This window comes from Stenella coeruleoalba (assembly GCF_951394435.1).
Source record: "Stenella coeruleoalba genome assembly, chromosome: 13".
Taxonomy (NCBI): Eukaryota; Metazoa; Chordata; class Mammalia; order Artiodactyla; family Delphinidae; genus Stenella; species Stenella coeruleoalba.
In genome coordinates this window covers 15,548,557-15,569,614 of record NC_137159.1, presented here as the reverse complement: position 1 = coordinate 15,569,614, position 21,058 = coordinate 15,548,557, and the positions used below count along the sequence as shown (strand labels likewise).

The 21,058-nt window shown below is 41.4% G+C and overlaps 1 protein-coding gene across 1 annotated transcript in view; it reads left to right on the top strand.

Annotated features, from left to right (window-relative positions):
- The window catches only part of DNAH6 (dynein axonemal heavy chain 6), a 288,563-nt gene that overhangs the window by 195,691 nt on the left and 71,814 nt on the right, over window positions 1–21,058 (top strand). The window contains exons 54-59 of the mRNA XM_079940119.1: window positions 936–1,139; window positions 2,456–2,581; window positions 7,100–7,264; window positions 9,657–9,724; window positions 10,332–10,512; window positions 13,381–13,560. Coding sequence (XP_079796245.1) covers window positions 936–1,139; window positions 2,456–2,581; window positions 7,100–7,264; window positions 9,657–9,724; window positions 10,332–10,512; window positions 13,381–13,560 — 924 coding nt within the window. The remainder of the gene's footprint in view (window positions 1–935; window positions 1,140–2,455; window positions 2,582–7,099; window positions 7,265–9,656; window positions 9,725–10,331; window positions 10,513–13,380; window positions 13,561–21,058) is intronic.

Genomic DNA, 21,058 nt, shown 5'->3' with positions numbered 1-21,058 from the left:
ATGCTGCCAGACTCTCCCACCTACACCCGTGGGTGAAGGCTACTGTGACAACCCCTTTCTTTTCTACACGAGAAAACTGAGGTCCAGACAGGGCGTGGGACATGCCCAAAGCCACAGCTGGTTAACGGCGTAGTTCTAGCCGCCAGATCTCTTATTAGTCCACTTCTTGTGTCCTGTGCTCTGATGCCAGGATGCCTGTGGAGTCTGGTAGTGATCTCGGGTGGCCTCGGCCTGCAGCGGCTTGAAGCAGGGTTTCCGTTCCTGGCCAGCGATTGAGGTCAGGTCGCGGTGGTGAGAGCACTGAATCCTTGCCCCTAGACCAGTGGCCAGTGACAAGGCCCTGACACTATGGCTTTGCAGAAAAAGAATTCCCACAAAGACAGAAAGTAGTGAAACAAGTAATTTACTAGGAGGAAAAAAGAGTACAGTACATATGGATAGACACACGGGCAGGCTCAGGGAGAGTTGCGCCCTCATGGCAGTTTGAATCACTTTTATGGGGCATTTCTTCTGGGTTTCCTTTGGCCAATCATTTTGAGTTGCCTGGTTCAAAATATGTATTGGTATAGCTCAGGATTTCCCATGTGTGCGTCCACATCTCTTAGCCAAGATGAATTCTACCGAAGAGGCCTATGGGTAAGTGAGCATTAGTTGACCTCACTCCCCTTTTGACCTCCAAGGAGCCTTTCTGTGCATGTGTAGTCGGGGAGGTCTCCTGACTTCAAGAATGAGGAATATGTATCTTCTATCTGGGCAGGGCCCAGCCTCCTCTCTCAACTGTCCTGTCATTCCCATCTGAGAGTATCGGTCCACAGGAACAAACTCAAACCATTTGCCCCCGGGACCCATCTATCTCCTGCCTAAGTAGGACTTGTTGTGTGTATCTTCATTTACTGAGTATTCCTGACTCTATACAAGCTTTTCTCCTTCTACAGCTTATAGAGTGTTGGATCCAGGACTGTCAGTCTCTAGAGATCCCAATCAATCCTGCCTTCAGTCTCATTAACACTCTTGGCGATCCCTACGAAATACGGCAGTGGAACACAGATGGGCTGCCCCGTGACCTGATATCAACGGAAAATGGCATTCTGGTCACTCAAGGGAGACGGTGGCCTTTGATGATTGATCCCCAAGATCAGGTGTGTAACCAGCGCTTCAGATAAAGAGCAGCCTATTAACTCTGCTTAATATTGCACTATTACAAATTCTAAAAGTGGACTTTAACGTACTTGTAAGAATCTTGGACATTTAGACCTAGAAGGGAGTTGAGCTGTCTTCTAGTCCACGTCCCTCATTTTGTGGAGGTAGAAAGTAAAAAGAGAGGAGTCCAAGTGCTCTAAACACTTGATTTTTTAAAAATATTTTTATTGAAGTGTAGTTGATTTACAGTGCTGTGTTAATTTCTGCTGTACAGCAAAGTGATTCAGTTATCCATATATGTGTGTGTGTGTGTGCGTGTGTGTGTGTGTATACACACATATATATATACATTCTTTTTCATATTCATTTCCATTATGGTTTATCACAGGATATTGAATATAATTCCTTGTGCTATACAGTAGGACCTTGTTGCTTATCCATTCTATATATAATAGTTTGCATCTGCTAATCCCAAACTCCCAGTCCTTCCTTCCCCCACCTCTCCTCCCCCTTGGCAACCACAAGTCTGTTTCTGTTTCATAGATAAGTTCATTTGTGTCATATTTTATATTCCACATATAAGTGATATCATATAGTATTTGTCTTTCTCTTTCTGACTTACTTCACTTAGTATGATAATCTCTAGGTCCATACATGTTGCTTCAAATGACATTATTTTGCTCTTTTTTGTGGCTGAGTAATATTCCATCATATATATGTACCACATCTTCTTTATCCATTCATCTGTCAATGGACATTTAGGTTGTTTCCATGCCTTGGCTATTGTGAGAAGTGCTGCCATGAACGTAGGGGTCTGCACACTTGATATTGATTGGGTTTGTTTAGGAGGTTGACTATTTGTTTTCTGTGGGAGGAGAAATTCATTCCTGTCCTTGTTCTTTGTTCCTAAGAGGTCTAAGGAGTGAGAATGAAGTCAAAGTGTGATGAATTTTAGGGCAAGCCTGCCTGGAATATACAGAATCCCATTATCTGAACTTAAGTCCATGGATCAATTGTTCTAAATGGGGTTTAGAAAAAGGAATCCATTTGAAAGCAAGGGAGACAAGCTTGAACACCTTAAGTGTGAGCTTTTTTCCTAGATGGGTCTTTTCTTCATTTGACCCAAATTTGAACAAAAGCAAGAATCCCAAGCATTAGATTTAAAAGGTATTTTTATTTGCAGTGGGAGTGGTATATTTTTTTTTCTTATCTTTCAAACTTGTTTCTAGATTGAACAAAATTTCTAAAGTTTAAAAACTTCCACTTTTTTTACAAACTCGAAAGTAAACATCCTGCTTTGTGCTTTCTCATACAGGCAAACCGTTGGATAAGAAACAAAGAAAGCAAAAATGATTTAAAGGTCATTAAACTCACGGATAGTAATTTCTTACGCACACTGGAAAATTCAATCCGACTTGGTTTACCCGTCTTACTGGAAGAGGTTTGCTTTTTACTTTTCTTTTCTTAGTTTCCAACCTTCAGATCGCATCTGGAATCCTATACAGGCCATGTCTGCCTCACACTAAAGACCCCAGTCAGTGCACTTTTCTAGCTGGTCAAACCAATTGCTTTTCTCCTTAAACAATACACTCTCGCATGGGGAGCAGTCTGTGATTGATCGAATATTTGGAAGATATGCCTTTGGTGTTAAGTGGGATGGGCTCTGTTTTCTAACACTGCTGATTCTCAGGCCTCGTGTGGCTCTTGATCGTTAGCGGCCCCGAAAACTCAAAGCAGCAGTGTCATCAGGGAGTATCTCCTCGCACCAGTGATGTGAAGCCAGTAAAACACCCCAAAGGGCATAAACATTATTTTCCACTTAGACGTAAAGTCAGAATTAGATTAAGGGGTATGATATAAACTTTTATTTTAAAAAAATTGATGTTTGTTGAGTCTACATGCTTTATTTCCTCAGAGTCACTCCAAGAGTGATGTTTTTGAAACTGTTCATTCATTCAACACACATGGTTTGAGAATTAATGGCAAACAGTACAGATGCGGTTCTTGCCCTTAGTAGTTTACGATCTAGTTGGGGACAGAGATAATAACCAGAGAAAAGAGAGAGGAAATGAGACAGAAAGGGAGGAAGAGAACTTGCAGTAGGGACTTTGAAGGGACAAGCCCAGTGCTGACATAGCCTATAAAGGGGTGTGGGGAGCTAAAGTAGATGCATGGCTACAGGTGGTAACATTTAAGCTGTGACCTACGTGATGAGCTCGCCATGGGAGGAGCTCAGAGAGATGGGCTTTCCAGGCAAAGGGGACAGCATTTACAATGGCCCATTTACAATGGGCACAAAAGAAACTGCGTAATAATTATGGTTTATTTCCCTAATTTCCCATTCTATTTTATGAGAAGGATGAGTAATTGAACACTGTGAGCTGAGCCTCAGTGTAACCGTGTCTAGAAGGATCTCTGCTGCAACAGAATGGCGAGAAGCCCAGAAAAGACTGCGGACCTGGGGCAGCTTAGCTGCAGCCCTGGCATGATGCCTAGAATAATCAGTAATATTAGCAACAGCTACCACTCACTGAGTGCTCACTGCATGCCAGAGTCTGTTGTTGGTATTTAATGTATATTAACTCTTTAATTCACACTGCAACCTTACAAGGTGTGATGAGGAAACTGAGGCACAGAAAGGTTAAGTATACCATCTGAGCAGCCTTGACCATCTAGAAAATCCACAGCAAGTTACCATGCTCCCAGCTCAAGCTACAAAAAAGCACAGGAAGCTTCCATGTGTGGCTTGTGGCCTTGAACAAAATGGGCAAAGTTCTGTAATGCGTCCCAGGCCCCCATTCAAACCCTGAAGTTACAGGAGAGAGTGAGGTCTCCAAAAATCCTCGGCCCAGTTATGTTAGCCCCAAACTAGTTTCTTTTTTTTTTTTTTTTCTAATGTGGACCATTTATTTATTTGGCTGCATCGGGTCTTATTTGCAGCACCCAAGATCTTCATTGTGGTGCTCAGGCTTTTCTCTAGTTGTGGCGCACGGGCTCTAGAGCACGCAGGCTTAGTTGCCCCACAGTGTGTGGGGTCTTAGTTCCCTGGCCAGGGATCGAACCTGCATCCCCTGCATTGGAAGGCGGATTCTAAGCCGCTGTGCCACCAGGGAAGTCCCCTAACTGGATTCTTAAACCCCAGTTTACGTCGTGACACAGGAGGTCCTGAGGGAATTTCTTTTCTCACGGCAATGGACAAAAGACTTTCTGTGACATTCTACCCCTGGAGAGCAGAGCCTCTTAGCTGTAGCAGCGTGCTCTTGGGAGTGGGGAGTAGGGCCCTGGTTAGAGCGGGGCCAGAAGGAGGACACTCTGACTGAAAGGGGACTGAAAGAGGACACTTTCCTGCTTTCTGTGACTTGGTGTCATTCGGGTTGTACACCTAGCTGCTTTCTACATTTGTGGGGTGGTATTTTCAGACTTTGTCTCCACCCATTCATGGGTGTGAAATCGAGTTAATCGACCTCATTCAGCATTTTTTAATGAAATAGAATAGACTTCTGCTTGTTTGTTTTTAATTCACCTGTATTTGTAACAACTTGTAAAGCAGAATGTGACTTAAGCACTACATTTCATACAGGTCTTTTGTCTCCTTAGGTAGGTTTATTCCTAGATATTTTATTCTTTTTGTTGCAATGGTAAATGGGAGTATTTTCTTAATTTCACTTTCAGATTTTTCATCATTAGTGTATAGGAATGCAAGAGATTTCTGTGCGTTAATTTTGTATCCTGCTACTCTACCAGATTCATTGATTAGCTCTAGTAGTTTTCTGGTAGCATCTTTAGGATTCTCTATGTATAGTATCATGTCATCTGCAAACAGTGACAGCTTTACTTCTTATTTTCCGATTTGGATTCCTTTTATTTCTTTTTCTTCTCTGATTTCTGTGGCTAAAACTTCCAAAACTATGTTGAATAAGAGTGCTGAGAGTGGGCAACCTTGTCTTTTTCTTGATCTTAGTGGAAATGGTTTCAGTTTTTCACCATTGAGAACGATGTTGGCTGTGGGTTTGTCATATATGGCCTTTATTATGTTGAGGTAAGTTCCCTGTATGGCTACTTTCTGCAGGGTTTTTATCATAAATGGGTGTTGAATTCTCTGCATCTATTGAGATGATCATATGGTTTTTCTCCTTCAATTTGTTAATATAGTGTATCACGTTGATTGATTTGCATATATTGAAGAACCCTTGGATTCCTGGGATAAACCTCACTTGATCATGGTGTATGATCCTTTTAATGTGCTATTGGATTCTGTTTGCTAGTATTTTGTTGAGGATTTTTGCATCTATGTTCATCAGTGATATTGGCCTGTAGTTTTCTTTCTTTGTGACATCTTTGTCTGGTTTTGGTATCAGGGCGATGGTGGCCTCGTAGAATGAGTTTGGGAGTGTACCTCCCTCTGCTATATTTTGGAAGAGTTACTGGGCATATACCCTGAGAAAACCATAATTCAAAAAGAGTCATGTACCACAATGTTCATTGCAGCTCTATTTACAATAGCCAAGACATGGAAGCAACCTAAGTGTCCATCAACAGATGAATGGATAAAGATGTGGCACATATATACAATGGAATATTACGCAGCCATAAAAAGAAACGAAACTGAGTTATTTGTAGTGAGGTGGATGGACCTAGAGTCTGTCATACGGAGTGAAGGAAGTCAGAAAGAGAAAAACAAATACCGTATGCTAACACATATACATGGAATCTAAAAAAAAAAAAATGGTCATGAAGAACCTAGGGGCAAGAGGGGAATAAAGACGCAGACCTACTAGAGAATGGACTTGAGGATATGGGGAGGGGGAAGGGTAAGCTGGGACAAAGTGAGAGAGTGGCATGGGCTTATATACACTACCAAATGAAACTAGAAAAGAAAAACTAGCTCTGTTTTAGTGCCTAAAGTATCACAGTATCTCACTTAGTAGAAAGAAATCTTATCTTCCCCTTAAGTAGTTGTCATGCCATACAGATTTTTAAATGTTAACAAAAATAAAGAAATACTTGAAAACATATTATCAGAGGAAATGGAGACAGAGTGTTGAACACGTAGCCACGTAATCCTCAGGTAGAGCTTAGTCTACTTCTTCCACACGGGATGTGTCGTAGAATAGACTTTAAAAAGCACAAAATTGTATCGTGGATAGTAAGGAAAAACCTTATCTCATAGACTTTTGTTTTAAGAATTTGCATGCTTGGGTACCATATCACAATATGAAATGGATTTGTGAATTATTGATTACATCAAATTTTGACAGGGCCCCCCTCACATACATGCTGTACAAAGATGTTCGTCATGGGGTCTGTTGGCAATGTGTGCATGCCCAGGTTCTTACCAAAAATCAGATTTGCTTTGGGGGGAAAAAAATTGCTGTCATGTAGAATAGAGATCCACAAACTTCTATAAAGAGCCAGATATTTTAGGTTTTTCAGGTCACATACAGTCTCTGTACAAATATTCTCTGAACAAATATTCTTCTTTGTCTTGTTTAGTTTGGGGGCTTTGTTTGACAACCCTTTGAAAAGGTAAAAAACATTCTTAGCTCAAGAGCTATACAAAAACAGGCCCCAGAGGACCAGATAGGCCTGCAAGCTAGAGACTGCAGCTCCTGACTTAGAAAAACCGTGAAGGTGAACAGAGCTTCCTTTGTCTGGGGTCTGTTCAAGGACCACCCTGTGGGCTCTTCTTTCTTAGCTGCTTTCTCTTGGGGCCGAATCGTGTGTAAGTTTAGTCCAAATAAATATATGTCCTTCCTATGCTCTTATCTCTTTAGAGTATCAATGAAACAATCCCTGGAAAATGTACACTGTTAGAGGTAGTGAGAGGAGTTTAAGAAATATCCATAAGATCACAGAAAAATTGCCCGTTCAGAGTAAAGTCTAAGGCCCAAGAAATTTGGAAAAGTTGCTGCCATCCATTTAATGACTTGTTTTTTATATTTTTGTTTTAATGTTTAAGCTTAGAGAGATCCTGGATCCAGCTCTGGAACCCGTCCTTTTGAAACAGACTTTCATCAGTGGTGGACGAGTGCTCATTCGCCTTGGAGATTCGGACATTGATTACGATAAAAACTTCAGGTTCTATATGACGACCAAATTGCCAAACCCTCACTACCTGCCTGAGGTACGAGCTGCCGGCCTGAGAGGGTTTTAATGGTGTGATGGGTCTCCCACCTCTTCCCCTCTGCCACACCCCTCCTCCCACCATCCTCCACTCGCTTCTCTTCTGAGTCCTGACCCTGATTCCAGTCACCCTTCGGCTCACCTTCCAGTTGGAACTCAAACCCCTCCCCGCTTGGCCCCCAGGTCCCGCCCTGTCTCACTCCCCTGTGCTCCTTTTCGGCTCATGCCTTGTTCTCCCAGGTCGCCAGCCGCTCCTCGGGACACGGGACACCACTCCCTTCTAATCATTCTTCTCTCTCCTCAGAACAAGGCCATTTGTCCCCTCTTATTTCCCCTCTGAGAAATGAATCAGAGCCTAAGAGAGCCTCTGGGGGAGGGGGTACCTGTCAGTGTCTAAGTGTGCAGGTGCCTAGCAGACAGCCTGCTTAAGAATTCTGGTGACCACCAACATTGGAGAATCATGATTCTAACGTCCAGTGTCTGTACTTAGAGTTCTGGGGAAGGGGCATCTTGTCCCTTCCCCTTCCTCATGCTCTCAGACTATTTGAAGGGAGCTGTGTGAAGCCCACATCCATACACAGGTGTCTGAACCACAGTAAGATCCAGAAGAAGCCCTACTCTTGTGCTGCAGAGCCCAAGGCAGTTGTAACAGAAATGAAGACAGCGGGGACCCCTTTCTCCCTTCCCGCAGGGAGCACAGAGGGGCAGCTCTACCCCAGCAAAGCCCGCTGCAGACTCTGGTCCAGGCACAGCCACTCACTCTGCGGGGTCTTCCCTGCCCCGCGGGCCTCCCGTTCTCTAATGGGGCCCAAGCAGTGAGGAAAGGGACTTCAATCAGAACTTCAGTCCTCCATCCTCCACTAAAAATCATCTTGGGATACAGCATTCCAAAGAGTGTCATTTCATTTTAGTTACTGAATTCCTCATAGCTGTCTGTCTTCCCTAGATGTGTTCTGGTTGAATGAAATTGACACACATTTCTTGCATAAAATGAGGGAAATGCTACTGATATTAAAAGCCTAGGTCAGGGTTTTCCTTGTCGACCTCAAGCAGTTTAATTACACAGCTGCTGCCAGAGCTCATATCCCAAGTTCCCTTTTAGAGTTGAGAAAAGTGACCCGTGTGCTGACTCACAGCCTTTGATTTCTCACTTTATTTAACTTTTGAGAGGGAACATCACACACCTCCCCAATCCCAGCTCTGTGACTGCAGGTAAATTATTCCATTTCTTGGATCCTCGAGTCAATCAACTATAAAGTGGAGACAAAGGCCACTTCAAGGATTTGTTTATGAAGATTAAATAAGAATAATGTGTGTAGATAAAAAACAAGGTCCTACTGTATAGCACAGGGAACTATATTCAATATCCTGTGATAAACCATAATGGTAAAGAATATTTTAAAAGTATGTATATGTATAACTGAATCACTTTGCTGTACAGCAGAAACTAACACAACATTGTAAATCAACTATACCTCAATAAAATAAAATAAAAATTTTAAAGAATAATGTGTATACGGACTTCCCTGGCGGTCCAGTGGTTAAGAATCTGCCTTCCAATGCAGGGGATGCAGGTTCGATCCCTGGTTGGGAACTAAGATCCCACATGCCGTGGGAAAAACTAAGCCTACACCACAACTACCGAGCCTGCGCGCTCTGGAGTCCACGTGCCACAACGAAAGATTCCGCATGCTGCGACAAATGTCCCACATGCCACAACTAAGACCCAACACAGCCAAATAAATAAATAATTTAAGAAAAGAATAGTGTGTATAAAATATATGACATTCAAACACTCTTATTATATTTGTGATTTTTGCTGTTGACTTATTCAATAACATCAGAATATTATAGTAACATTTTTTCATAAAAATAGTATGATGAGACAAAGTATGTAAAGCTCTATGTATTATTAATAAGATCATCTTTTTAACAAAGACAAACTAAGTGAAAGTCGCTATAACTAAGTGATTTTTATTAGCATATTTAGTCCTCACAAATACCCTATGCATTTTTCCTATTTTTCCAATTTTTAAGGATCAGGACCTGAAGCTCAGAATGGACTGGCTTGTCCCACATCCTTCATACACTGAAGGGTACAGCTAGCATTTGATCCCTGCTTCTTTCTAACCCTTCACTGGCGCACCTTTCCTTAAAACATCATTCTCTAATGGTGGCATTTGAGAAACAAGATTATCACTCATGGCAGCAGGGAAAATCACATTATAATTTTGTGAGACTAGGATTTTATTGCTTGCTGTGTGGGGGGGGGGCAGTGAGTTCACCATTAGACCCAGGATACATCCAGCTGGGTAATAATGAGCCCTATTCTAATAAAGAAAGCAGTTCCTACTTTATTCGTCTGAACTGATTACTCTATGCTTCTCTTCTAGGTGTGCATCAAAGTTACCATCATCAATTTCACTGTAACCAAATCAGGTCTGGAGGATCAGTTGTTAAGGTAAAAGAAAGGGGGTGGGGGTGGGGGGCAAAGGTTTCCTAATATTTTGTTTAGAAATTTTGACTAAGAAAAAGATTAGCTCGCAAATAGAGGATGGGAGCAAATGATGAAAGAACAAGTGAGGGGAGACGTAAGTTCGCATGTTTAAATGGGAGAGGCTAGAGGTAAAGCACCTTTTTTAGGTGTGACCAAGAATCACTTCATGGAGGTGATGGAATTTCAGAGTCTCCCATGTCAGGTTGGAAAGAACGTTCCAGGCACCATTTCAGCTTGGCACAAGCAACCATTAGAAACAGAAATTGAATGACTAGAAGACATCAAGCACTGAGCAGGTTTTCCTAAGAGAAGATGAGAAGAAGCCATGGGAGCTGTGGGGTGCAGTTCTCTGAAATACAAGATAAATAATCAGAGCTTATACATAGTGCTTTGAATAGCCACTGGGACACCCAGCAAAAGAGGGCCTTGTGCATGAGGATGTGGCTGGTAGCATTAGTATTCAGCTAAGTAGTATTCAGGATAAGAACAATGAGAAATAGGAAAAGAAAAATAGAAGAAACTTCAGGGCCCTGACAAAGACCTAATTTAGGTCTCATCACTTTGGCATCAGTGATGTCGTGCGGCTTGAGAAGCCTGAGTTGGAAGAACAAAGGATTGAGCTCATTGTGAGGATCAATGCTGACAAAACCCAGCTGAAAGCTATCGAAGAGAAAATCCTGAAAATGCTCTTCACATCTGAGGGAAATATTCTGGACAATGAAGAACTTATTGACACACTCCAGGACTCAAAGGCAAGTAAAATATTTTTATTATTTATAGAAAGTGTGTTAATTTGGGCTTCCCTGATGGCACAGTGATTGAGAATCTGCCTGCCAACGCAGGGGACACTGGTTCGAGCCCAGGTCTGGGAAGATCCCACGTGCCGCGGAGCAGCTAAGCCCGTGCGCCACAACTACTGAGCCTGCGCTCTAGAGCCTGCGAGCCACAACTACTGAAGCTTACGCGCCTAGAGCCCATGCTCTGTAACGAGAAGCCACTGCAATGAGAAGCCTGTGCACCACAATGAAGAGTAGCCCCTGCTCACCGCAGCTAGAGTATAATTGCTTTACAATGTTGTGTTAGTTTCTGTTGTATAACAAAGTAAATCAGCTATACGTATACATATGTCCCCATATCCCCTCCCTCTTGCATCTCCCTCCCACCCTCCCTATCCCACCCCTCTAGGTGGTCACAAAGCATGGAGGTGATCTCCCTGTGCTAACCTGCAGAGTCTTTTAAAGCAAGAGCAGTAGCCACCCCTGAGCTGCGGGGGCAGACACAATAACGTGCCTGGCTAGCAGGCCCCTCACCAACCGAAGGAAAGGTAGATAAAATGTAACAACTGCTCTTCTTGTCTGCATTTTTCAAACAAAGCATGTCACATAAAGAACTGGGACAAGATATAAGTTGAAAGGAACGACACAATTACATACACATATTAATGTCACCCCACTTCTGGAAGCTTCCCTGGGTTTTCCCAGCTGGAATGAATGGCTTCCTTCTTGGAACACCTGACACCTTATCTGCACCTCTAATACAGCACTTGTCACTGTTTACCTTATGTCATAGCTATCCAATTACATGTCTTTTCTCTTCTGTTAGGTTGTTAAGTTCCATGCAGCAAGAATCTATTTTACAAATTGTATGAGTTCTTGGTTTTCCCCTTTGCCAGCTCAGAAACCCATTTTCCTGGGTCTGCTAAGTTGTTACCACCCTTCTGTCTGCTATTTCCTCTTCCGTTCCTCCCATTTTTGTGGATTTGCAGTGTTTTTTAAAAATCCCTTCACTATAACTCTGTCATGGTTTCAGTAGGGAGTAAAGGTACATGTATTGTGACTGCCATCTTTATCTGTCAACTAGTTTCTGTTTGCAAGGATTTACCTTGAAGAGGTCCTTTCTGTAGGGTAGAGACAGGACTGATTGCTCCTGGGCTGCATTTCCTGCCACTTCCTGCCTATAGTTCATACTCCCCTAAATTCCCAGAGCCCTCATTTAAAACTAGGTCTATCTTCCCTCACCACTGTGGAAGCCTCAAGTCTCTAGGACATAATGTCTATAAGTTACTAAACTCAACTGAGGTGTATAGTCTTCTAATATTCTCTGGCCAAAAGAAGAAAATGGTTCACTTTGCTTTCTCTTTAGCCCTGGGTTCCGCATTACCAGGGCCTGTGCTCACCAGGGAATAAAGCATTGTTTGTGGGTAGATCTCCATAATTCAACTACTCCCATGTCAACCTCCCTTTTTCTACTCAGATGTAAAGACTTTAGTTGAGTCCAGTATTGAGACTGGTGTTTCTCACTCAATTCCACCCTTTCTTGCCTCCTCAGGTTCCTAAGGGGTCAACATGGGGAGAATGTGAACCTCTGATTCCGGGGCACAGCTTCTGCACCAAGTCCCTCCCCACCCCCATTAGTGGGCTGGGGAGGACAGTCTAGATAGACTTAGCCACTAGCCACGTGTGGCTGTTGAGCCCTTGAAATGTGGCTAGTCTGAACTGAGATGTGTTGTTAGTGTAAAATACACACCAGATGTCCAAGACTTAATCCCCCAAAATGTATAAGTATCTCAATAAATTTTTATGTTGATTATATATTGATATATATCAAGATAGATTAGATTATATTGGGTTAAATATACTGTAAAAATTCATTTTACTTGTTTCTTTTTACTTTAAGTTAGAAAAGTTAGAATTGTATTTGTGGTTCACATTATATTTCCAGTGGGCAGTGTGGCTCTAGACAGGAACCCGATGATCCCCTTCAATAGTGCAAAAACTGACCAGCGAGCCCATAGTGATTGTTCACAGTCCGTGCCCTAGACCCTGTGACTTCCTTGAGACAGAGGATCTCCCAACCTAGGGATGTCCACACCTGAAGAAGATGAGGGGGAGGGGGAGAGCAAGGACAGACAGCCATAGGGAAAGACAGAGAGACTGAGGGAGACAGAGAAAGGTATCTTAGAAAGCCTACTGGCCAGAAGGCTCCCCAGAACCACAAACCCAAAAGACAGAAAACCAAAAGAACAGCAACACACCTTGTAAACATCTCCAAATTACTTACATTTTACAACCCTTCACAAACGACAGCTTCTACCCTTGAGTTTCCCTGCCTACACCTGAGATGCCAGGAAAAGAGAGAGAACATTAGACTTGCTTGTTATTCGAGAGTGGGATGTGGTACCACTTCCTTCCAGCCTCTCTCCACCTGCCTCTTGTGGGCAGTTTCATGGGTGTCCCTTCTCCCTTCATACCTCCTTTTATTACAGGAGCCCAGAATCATTTGAGGACAAGGAAACTGGGGAGCAACTGGGTGTTAGAGTTTCCATGTCAGAAGTTATCCAGGCTCCAGGCTCAGAGAAGTTCTGCTCCACTTCTTCCTGGGCTCCTTGTGTTGCCTATTTCCATTTGCCCATCCCTAACTCCGCCTGGAAGGGAGGTCAGCTCGGCCAGAAGAATGTCATTGAGTCCTGAGACTCCGTCATCTGTCTGGGGGTCCCCTTATTATAATCACAAATTCCTCATCTCCTTCTTTCCTTCCTAGACCTAACTGGATATGTTCCAAAAATCCCACCATTTTTTGGAAACAGATCCTTAAGAACTTGTTTTCTTGTGTTTGTTCAGATCACTTCCGGTGCCATTAAAATCAGGCTGAAGGAAGCAGAGTCCACTGAACAGATGATAAACACTGCTCGTGAGAAGTATCGTCCAGTGGCCACTCAAGGCTCTACTATGTTCTTTGTTATCGCGAGCCTCTCGGAAATAGATCCCATGTATCAGTACTCACTAAAATATTTTAAACAGGTAAGTGTGTTGTTGCTGTTGTTAGTGAAGTTTATCACTGGCTTCTCTTTAAACCCTGTTGAGTTACCTCCTGCCTCAGGCAAATCATGAGTTTAGTTATTGGATAAAATCCTCCAAGAGTTTGAGTTCAGACTATGGTTTAAGCACAGCCCTTAAAGACCCAGGTGCCCGGTATGCACAGAACAATCCACAGAGGATGAAAAGAAAGCTTCTTTGCAAATTTCATTTTTTCTCTTGACTTCTCAACTAACAGCTTGCTTGTTTTCCTTCTTACCTGCTTTTCTTTTCTTTAAAGAGTCCCAACTCCATTCTATTTCTCTATACTTTCTCTCCAGTAATACAGCTTCCTTTCCACTGTTAGAGTTTTCTGTGTTGCATCTCAAGTCTCAGATAGCTCTGACCTTATGCAGATTGATTTCTGTATCTTTTTTTTCCAGAACTTGTTATAAAACTGGCTCTCCTCCCAACCCCTGGGTTTTATTTACAGGGGTTTTACTTGCCTTGTCCCCTTTCCTGTGTTCCTTTCCTACTTTCACCATGTAACTGGGAGAATTCCTTTGTTTATTTATGGTTTGTCCACTTGGTCTCCTATTCACAGTTTAATTTTCTCTGATGTCCCGTGAGTAGGATATTTTCAACTCTCATCCTCTTTTTTAATTTTTTTTTCCATATCCCTTTTTTTTTAACATCTTTATTGAAGTATAATTGCTTTACAATGGTGTGTTAGTTTCTGCTTTATATCAAAGTGAATTAGCTATACATATACATATATCCCCATATCTCCTCCCTCTTGTGTCTCCCTCCCACCCTCCCTATCCAATCCCTCTAGGTGGACACAAAGCACCGAGCTGATCTCCCTGTGCTATGCGTCTGCTTCCCACTAGCTATCTATTTTAAATTTGGTAGTGTATATATGTCCATGCCACCCTCTGACTTCGTCCCAGCTTACACTTGCCCCTCCCCATGTTCTCAAGTCCACTCTTTACGTCTGCGTCTTTATTCCTGTCCTGCCCCTAGGTGCCTCAGAACCTTTTTATTTTATTTTACTTTTAGATTCTATATATATGGTATTTGTTTTTCTCTTTCTGACTTACTTCACTCTGTATGACACTCTAGGTCCATCTACCTCACTATAAATAACTCAATTTCGCTTCTTTTTATGGCTGAGTAATATTCCATTGTATATATGTGCCACATCTTCTTTATCCATTCATCTGTAGATGGACACTTAGGTTACTCCCATGTCCTGGCTATTGTAAATAGAGCAGCAGTGAACATTGTGGTACATGACTCTTTTTGAATTATGGTTTTCTCAAGGTATATGCCCAGTACAGGGTCGTATGGTAGTTCTATTTTTAGTTTTTTAAGGAACCTCCGTACTGTTCTCCATAGTGACTGTATCAATTTACATTCCCACCAACAGTGCAAGAGGGTTCCCTTTTCTCCACACCCTCTCCAGCATTTATTGTTTCTAGATTTTTTGATGATGGCTATTCTGACCGGTGTGAGGTGACACCTCACTGTAGTTTTGATTTGCATTTCTCTAACGATTAATGATGTTGAGCATTCTTTCATTTGTTTGTTGGCAACCTGTATATCTTCTTTGGAGGAATGTCTGTTTAGGTCTTCTGCACATTTTTGGATTGGGTTGTTTGTTTTTTTGATATTGAGCTGCATGAGCTGCTTGTAAATTTTGGAGATAAATCCTTTGTCTGTTGATTCATTTGCAAACATTTTCGCCCATTCTGAGGGTTGTCTGATGTCTTGTTTATGGTTTCCTTTCCTGTGCAAAAGATTTTAAGTTTCATAAGGTCCCATTTGTTTATTTTTGTTTTTATTTCCATTTCTCTAGGAGATGGGTCAAAAAGAATCTTCCTGTGGTTTATGTCATAGAGTGTTCTTCCTATGTTTTCCTGTAAGAGTTTTACAGTGTCTGACCTTACATTTAGGTCCTTAATCCATTTTGAGTTTATTTTTGTGTATGGTGTTATGGAATGTCTAATTTCATTCTTTTACATGTAGCTATCCAGTTTTCCCAGCACCACTTATTGAAGAGGCTGTCTTTTCTCCAATGTATATTCTTGCCTCCTTTATCAAAAATAAGGTGATATGTGTGTGGGTTTATCTCTGGGCTTTCTATCCTGTTCCATTGATCCATATTTCTGTTTTTGTGCCAGTACCATACTGTCTTGATTACTGTAACTTTGTAGTATAGTCTGAAGTCCAGGAGCCTGATTCCTCCAGCTCCATTTTTCTTTCTCAAGATTGCTTTGGCTATTTGGGGTCTTTTGTGTTTCCATACAAATTGTGAAACTTTTTGTTCTAGTTCTGTGAAAAATGCCAGTGGTAATTTGATAGGGATTGCATTGAATCTGTACATTGCTTTTGGTAGTATAGTCATTTTCACAATGTTGATTCTTACAATCCAAGAACATGGTATATCTCTCCATCTTTGGTATCATCTTGAATTTCTTTCCTCAGTGTCTTATAGTTTTCTGCATACAGGTCTTTTGTCTCCTTAGGTAGGTTTATTCATAGGTATTTTATTCTTTTTGTTGCAATGGTAAATGGGAGTATTTCCTTAATTTCTCTTCAGATTTTTCATCATTAGTGTATAGGAATGCAAGGGATTTCTGTGCATTAATTTTGTATCCTGCTACTTTACCAAATGCATTGATTAGCTCTAGTAGTTTTCTGTTCGCATCTTTAGGATTCTCTATGTATAGTATCATGTCAACTGCAAACAGTGACAGCTTTACTTCTTCTTTTCTGGTTTGGATTCCTTTTATTTCTTTTTCTTCTCTGAAATCCATGGCTAAAACTTCCAAAACTATGTTGAATCATAGTGGTGAGAGTGTACACCCTTGTCTTGTTCCTGATCTTAGAGGAAATCATTTCAGTTTTTCACATTGAGAATGATGTTGTCTGTGGGTTTGTCACATATGGCCTTTATTATGTTGACGTAAGTTCCCTCTATGCCTACTTTCTGCAGGGTTTTAATAATAAATTGGTGTTGAATTTTGTTGAAAGCTTCTTCTGCATCTATTGAGATGATCATATGGTTTTTCTCCTTCAATTTGTTAATATGGTGTATCACACTGATTGATTTGCATATATTGAAGAATCCTTGCATTCCTGGGATAAACCCCACTTCATCAAGGTGTATGACCCTTTTAGTGTGCTGTTGGATTCTGTTTGCTAGTATTTTGTTGAGGACTTTTACGTCTATGTTCATCAGTGATATTGGCCTGTAGTTTTCTTTCTTTGTGACATCTTCGTCTGGGTTTAGTATCAGGGTGATGGTGGCATTGTAGAATGAGTTTGGGAGTGTTCCTTCCTCTGCTATATTTTGAAAGAGTTTGAGAAGGATAGGTGTTACCTTTTCTCTAAATATTTGATAGAATTCGCCTGTGAAGCCATCTGGTCCTGGGCTTTTGCTTGTTGGAAGATTTTTAACCACAATCTCAATTTCAGTGCTTGTGATTGGTTTGTTTATATTTTCTATTTCTTCCTGGTTCAGTCTTGGAAGGTTGTGCTTTTCTAAGAATTTGTCCATTTCTTCCAGGATGTCCATTTTATGGCATATAGTTGCTTGTAGTAATCTCTCATGATCCTTGGTATTTCTGCAGTGTCAGTTGTTACTTCTCCTTTTTCATTTCTAATTCTGTTGTTTTGAGTCTTCTCCCTTTTTTTCTTGATGATTCTGGTTAATGGTTTATCAAGTTTGCTTATGTTTTCAAAGAACCAGCTTTTAATTTTATTGATCTTTGCTATTGTTTCCTTCATTTCTTTTTCATTTATTTCTGATCTGATCTTTATGGTTTCTTTGCTTCTGCTAACTTTGGGAGATTTTTTGTTCCTCTTTCTCTAATTGCTTTGGGTGTAAGGTTAGGTTGTTTACTTGAGATGTTTCTTGTTTCTTGAACTAGGCTTGTATTGCTACAGACTTCCCTCTTAGAACTGCTTTTGCTGCATCCCATAGGTTTTAGGTCGTTGTGTTTTCACTGTCATTTGTTTTTAGGTATTTTTTGATTTCCTCTTTAATTTCTTCAGTGATCTCTTGGTTATTAAGTAGTGTATTGTTTAGCTTCCATGTGTTTGTATTCTTTACAGATTTTTTCCTGTAATTGATATCTAGTCTCATAGCATTATGGTCAAACAAGGTACTCGATACGCTTTCAATTTTCTTAAATTTACCAAGGCTTGCTTTGTGACCCAAGATACGATCTATCCTGGAGAATGTTCCATGAGCACTTGAGAAGAAAGTGTATTCTGTTGTTTTTGGATGGAATGTCCTATAAATATCAATTAAGTCCATCTTGTTCAATGTATCATTTAAAGCTTGTGTTTCCTTATTTATTTTCATTTTGGATGATCTGTCCATTGGTGAAAGTGGTGTGTTAAAGTCCCCTGCTATGATTGTGTTACTGTCGATTTACCCTTTTATGGCTGTTAACATTTGGCCTATGTATTGAGGTGCTCCTATGTTGGGTGCATAAATATTTACAATTGTTATGTATTCTTCTTGGATCAATCCCTTGATCATTATGTAGTGTTCTTCTCTGTCTCTTGTAATAGTCTTTATTTTAAAGTCTATTTTTCCTGATATGAGAAGTGCTACTCCAGCTCTCTTTTGAGTTCCCTTTGCATGGAATATCTTTTTCCATTCCCTCACTTTCAGTCTGTATGTGTCCCTAGATCTGAAGTGGGCCTCTTGTAGACAGCATATATACAGGTCTTGTTTTTGTATCCATTTAGCCAGTCTATGTCTTTTGGTGGGAGCATTTAATCCATTTACATTTAAGGTAATTATCGATATGTATGTTCCTATTACCATTTTCTTAATTGTTCTGGGTTTGTTATTGTAGGTCTTTTCCTTCTCTTGTGTTTCCTGCCTAGAGAAGTTTCTTTAGCATTTGTTGTAAAACTGGTTTGGTGGTGCTGAATTGTCTTACCTTTTGCTTGTCTGTAAAGGTTTTAATTTCTCCATCAGATCTGAATGAGATCCTTGCTGGGTAGAGTAATCTTGGTTGTAGGTTTTTCCCTTTCATCATTTTAAATATGTCCTGCCACTCCCTTCTGACTTGCAGACTTTCTGCTGAAAGATCAGCTGTTAATAACCTTGTATGTTATTTGTTTTTCCCTTGCTGCTTTTAATATTTTTTCTTCGTATTTAATTTTTGATAGTTTGATTAATATGTGTCTTGGCATGTTTCTCCTTGGATTTATCCTGTATGGAACTCTCTGTGCTTTGTGGACTTGATTGACTATTTCTTTTCCCATATTAGGGAAGTTTTCAACTATAATCTCTTCAAATATTTTCTCAGTCCCTTTCTTTTTCTCTTCTTCTTCTGAGACCCCTATAATTCGAATGTTTCTATGTTTAATGTTGCCCCAAAGGTCTCTAAGACTGTCCTCAATTCTTTTCATTCTTTTTTCTTTATTCTGCTCTGTGCTAGTTATTTCCACTATTTTATCTTCCAGGTCATTTATCTGTTCTTCTGCCTTAGTTATTCTGCTATTGATTCCTTCTAGAGGATTTTTCATTTAACCTATTGTGTTGTTCATCATTGTTTGTTTGCTCTTTAGTTCTTCTAGGTCCTTGTTAAACATTTCTTGTATTTTCTCCATTCTATTTCCAAGATTTTGGATCATCTTTACTATCATTACTCTGAATTCTTTTTTAGGTAGACTGCCTCTTTCCTCTTCATTTGTTTGGTCTGGTGGGTTTTTACCTTGCTCCTTCATCTGCTGTGTGTTTCTCTAAATTCTGATTTTGCTTAACTTACTGTGTTTGGTGGGGGCGTCTCCTTTTTGCAGGCAGCATGTTCGTAGTTCCCGTTGTTTATGGTGTCTGCCACCAGTGGCTAATGTTGGTTCAGTGGGTTGTGTAGGCTTCCTGGTGGAGGGTATTGGTGCCTGTGTTCTGGTGGATGAGGCTCAATCTTGTTTTTTCTGCTAATGGGTGGGGTTGTGTTCCTGTCTTGCTAGTTGTTTGGCATAGGGTTTCCTGCACTGTAGCTTGCTGGTCGTTGAGTGGAGCTGGGTCTCAGCCTTGAGATGGTGATCTCTGGGAGAGCTTTCACCATTTGATATTATGTGGAACCGGGAGGTCTCTGGAGCACCAAGACCCTGTCAGCCACACGGCTCAGAAGAAATGGGAGACAAAAAGAAAGAAAGAAAAAATAAAATAAAATAAAGTTATTAAAATTAAAAATAAAATTTTTAAAAATTATTAAAAATAAAAAAAGTAAAAAGAAAAAGAATGAAAGAAGAGAGCAACCAAACCAAAAAACGAATCCACCAGTGATAACAAGCACTAAAAACTATACTAAAAAACAAAACGGACAGACAGAACCCTAGGACAAATGGTAAAAGCAAAGCTAAACAGGCAAAATCACACAAAGAAGCATATACATACACACTCACAAAAAGAGAAAAAGGAAATATATATATATATATATATATATATAAATAGAAGAGAGCAACCAAATCAGTAAACAAACCTACCAATGATAATAAACTCTAAATACTAAACTAAAATAAACATAAAACCAGAAAGAAATTGTTGCAGAAAGAAAACCCCAGGTCTACAGTTGCTCCCAAATTCCATCACCTCAATTTGGGATGATTCATTGTCTATTCAGGTATTCCAGAGATGCAGAGTACATCAAGTTGATTGTGGAGATTTAATCCGTGGCTCCTGAGGCTGCTGGGAGAGATTTCCCTTTCTCTTCTTTGTTCTCACAGCTCCTGGGGTTCAGCTTTGGATTTGGCCCTGCCTCTGCGTGTAGGTCGCCTGAGGGCATCTGTTCCCTGCCCAGACAGGATGGGGTTAAAGGAGTAGCTGATTAGGGGGCTCTGGCTCACTCAGGCTGGGGGGAGGGAGGGGTATGGGATGCGAGGCGAGCCTGTGGCGGCAGCAGCTGGCATGACGTTACAACAGCCTGAGGCATGCCATGTGTTCGCCTGGGGGAGTTGTCCCTGCATCATGGGACCCTGGCAGTGGCGGCCTGCACAGGCTCCCGGGAGGGTAGGTGTGGATAGTGACCTGTGCTTGCACACAGGCTTCTTGGTGGCTGTAGCAGCAGCCTTAGTGTTTCATGCCCGTCTCTGGGGTCCACACTGATAGCCGCAGCTTGCGCCCGTCTCTGGAGCTCATTTAGGCAGTGCTCCAAATCCCCTCTCCTTGCACACCCAGAAACAATGGTCTTTTGCCTCTTAGGCAGGTCCGGACTTTTTCCCGGACTCCCTCCTGGCTAGCTGTGGTGCACAAGCTCCCTGCAGGCAGTGTTCACGCAGCCAATCCCAGTCCTCTCCCTGGGATCTGAACTCTGAAGCCAGAGCCTCAGCTCCCAGCCCCCACCCATCCCAGTGAGCAGACAAGCCTCTCAGGCTGGTGAGTGCTGGTTGGCACTGATCCTCTGTGCAGGAATATTCTCCGCTTTTCCCTCTGCACCCCTGTTGCTGTGCTCTCCTCCGTGACTCCGAATCTTCA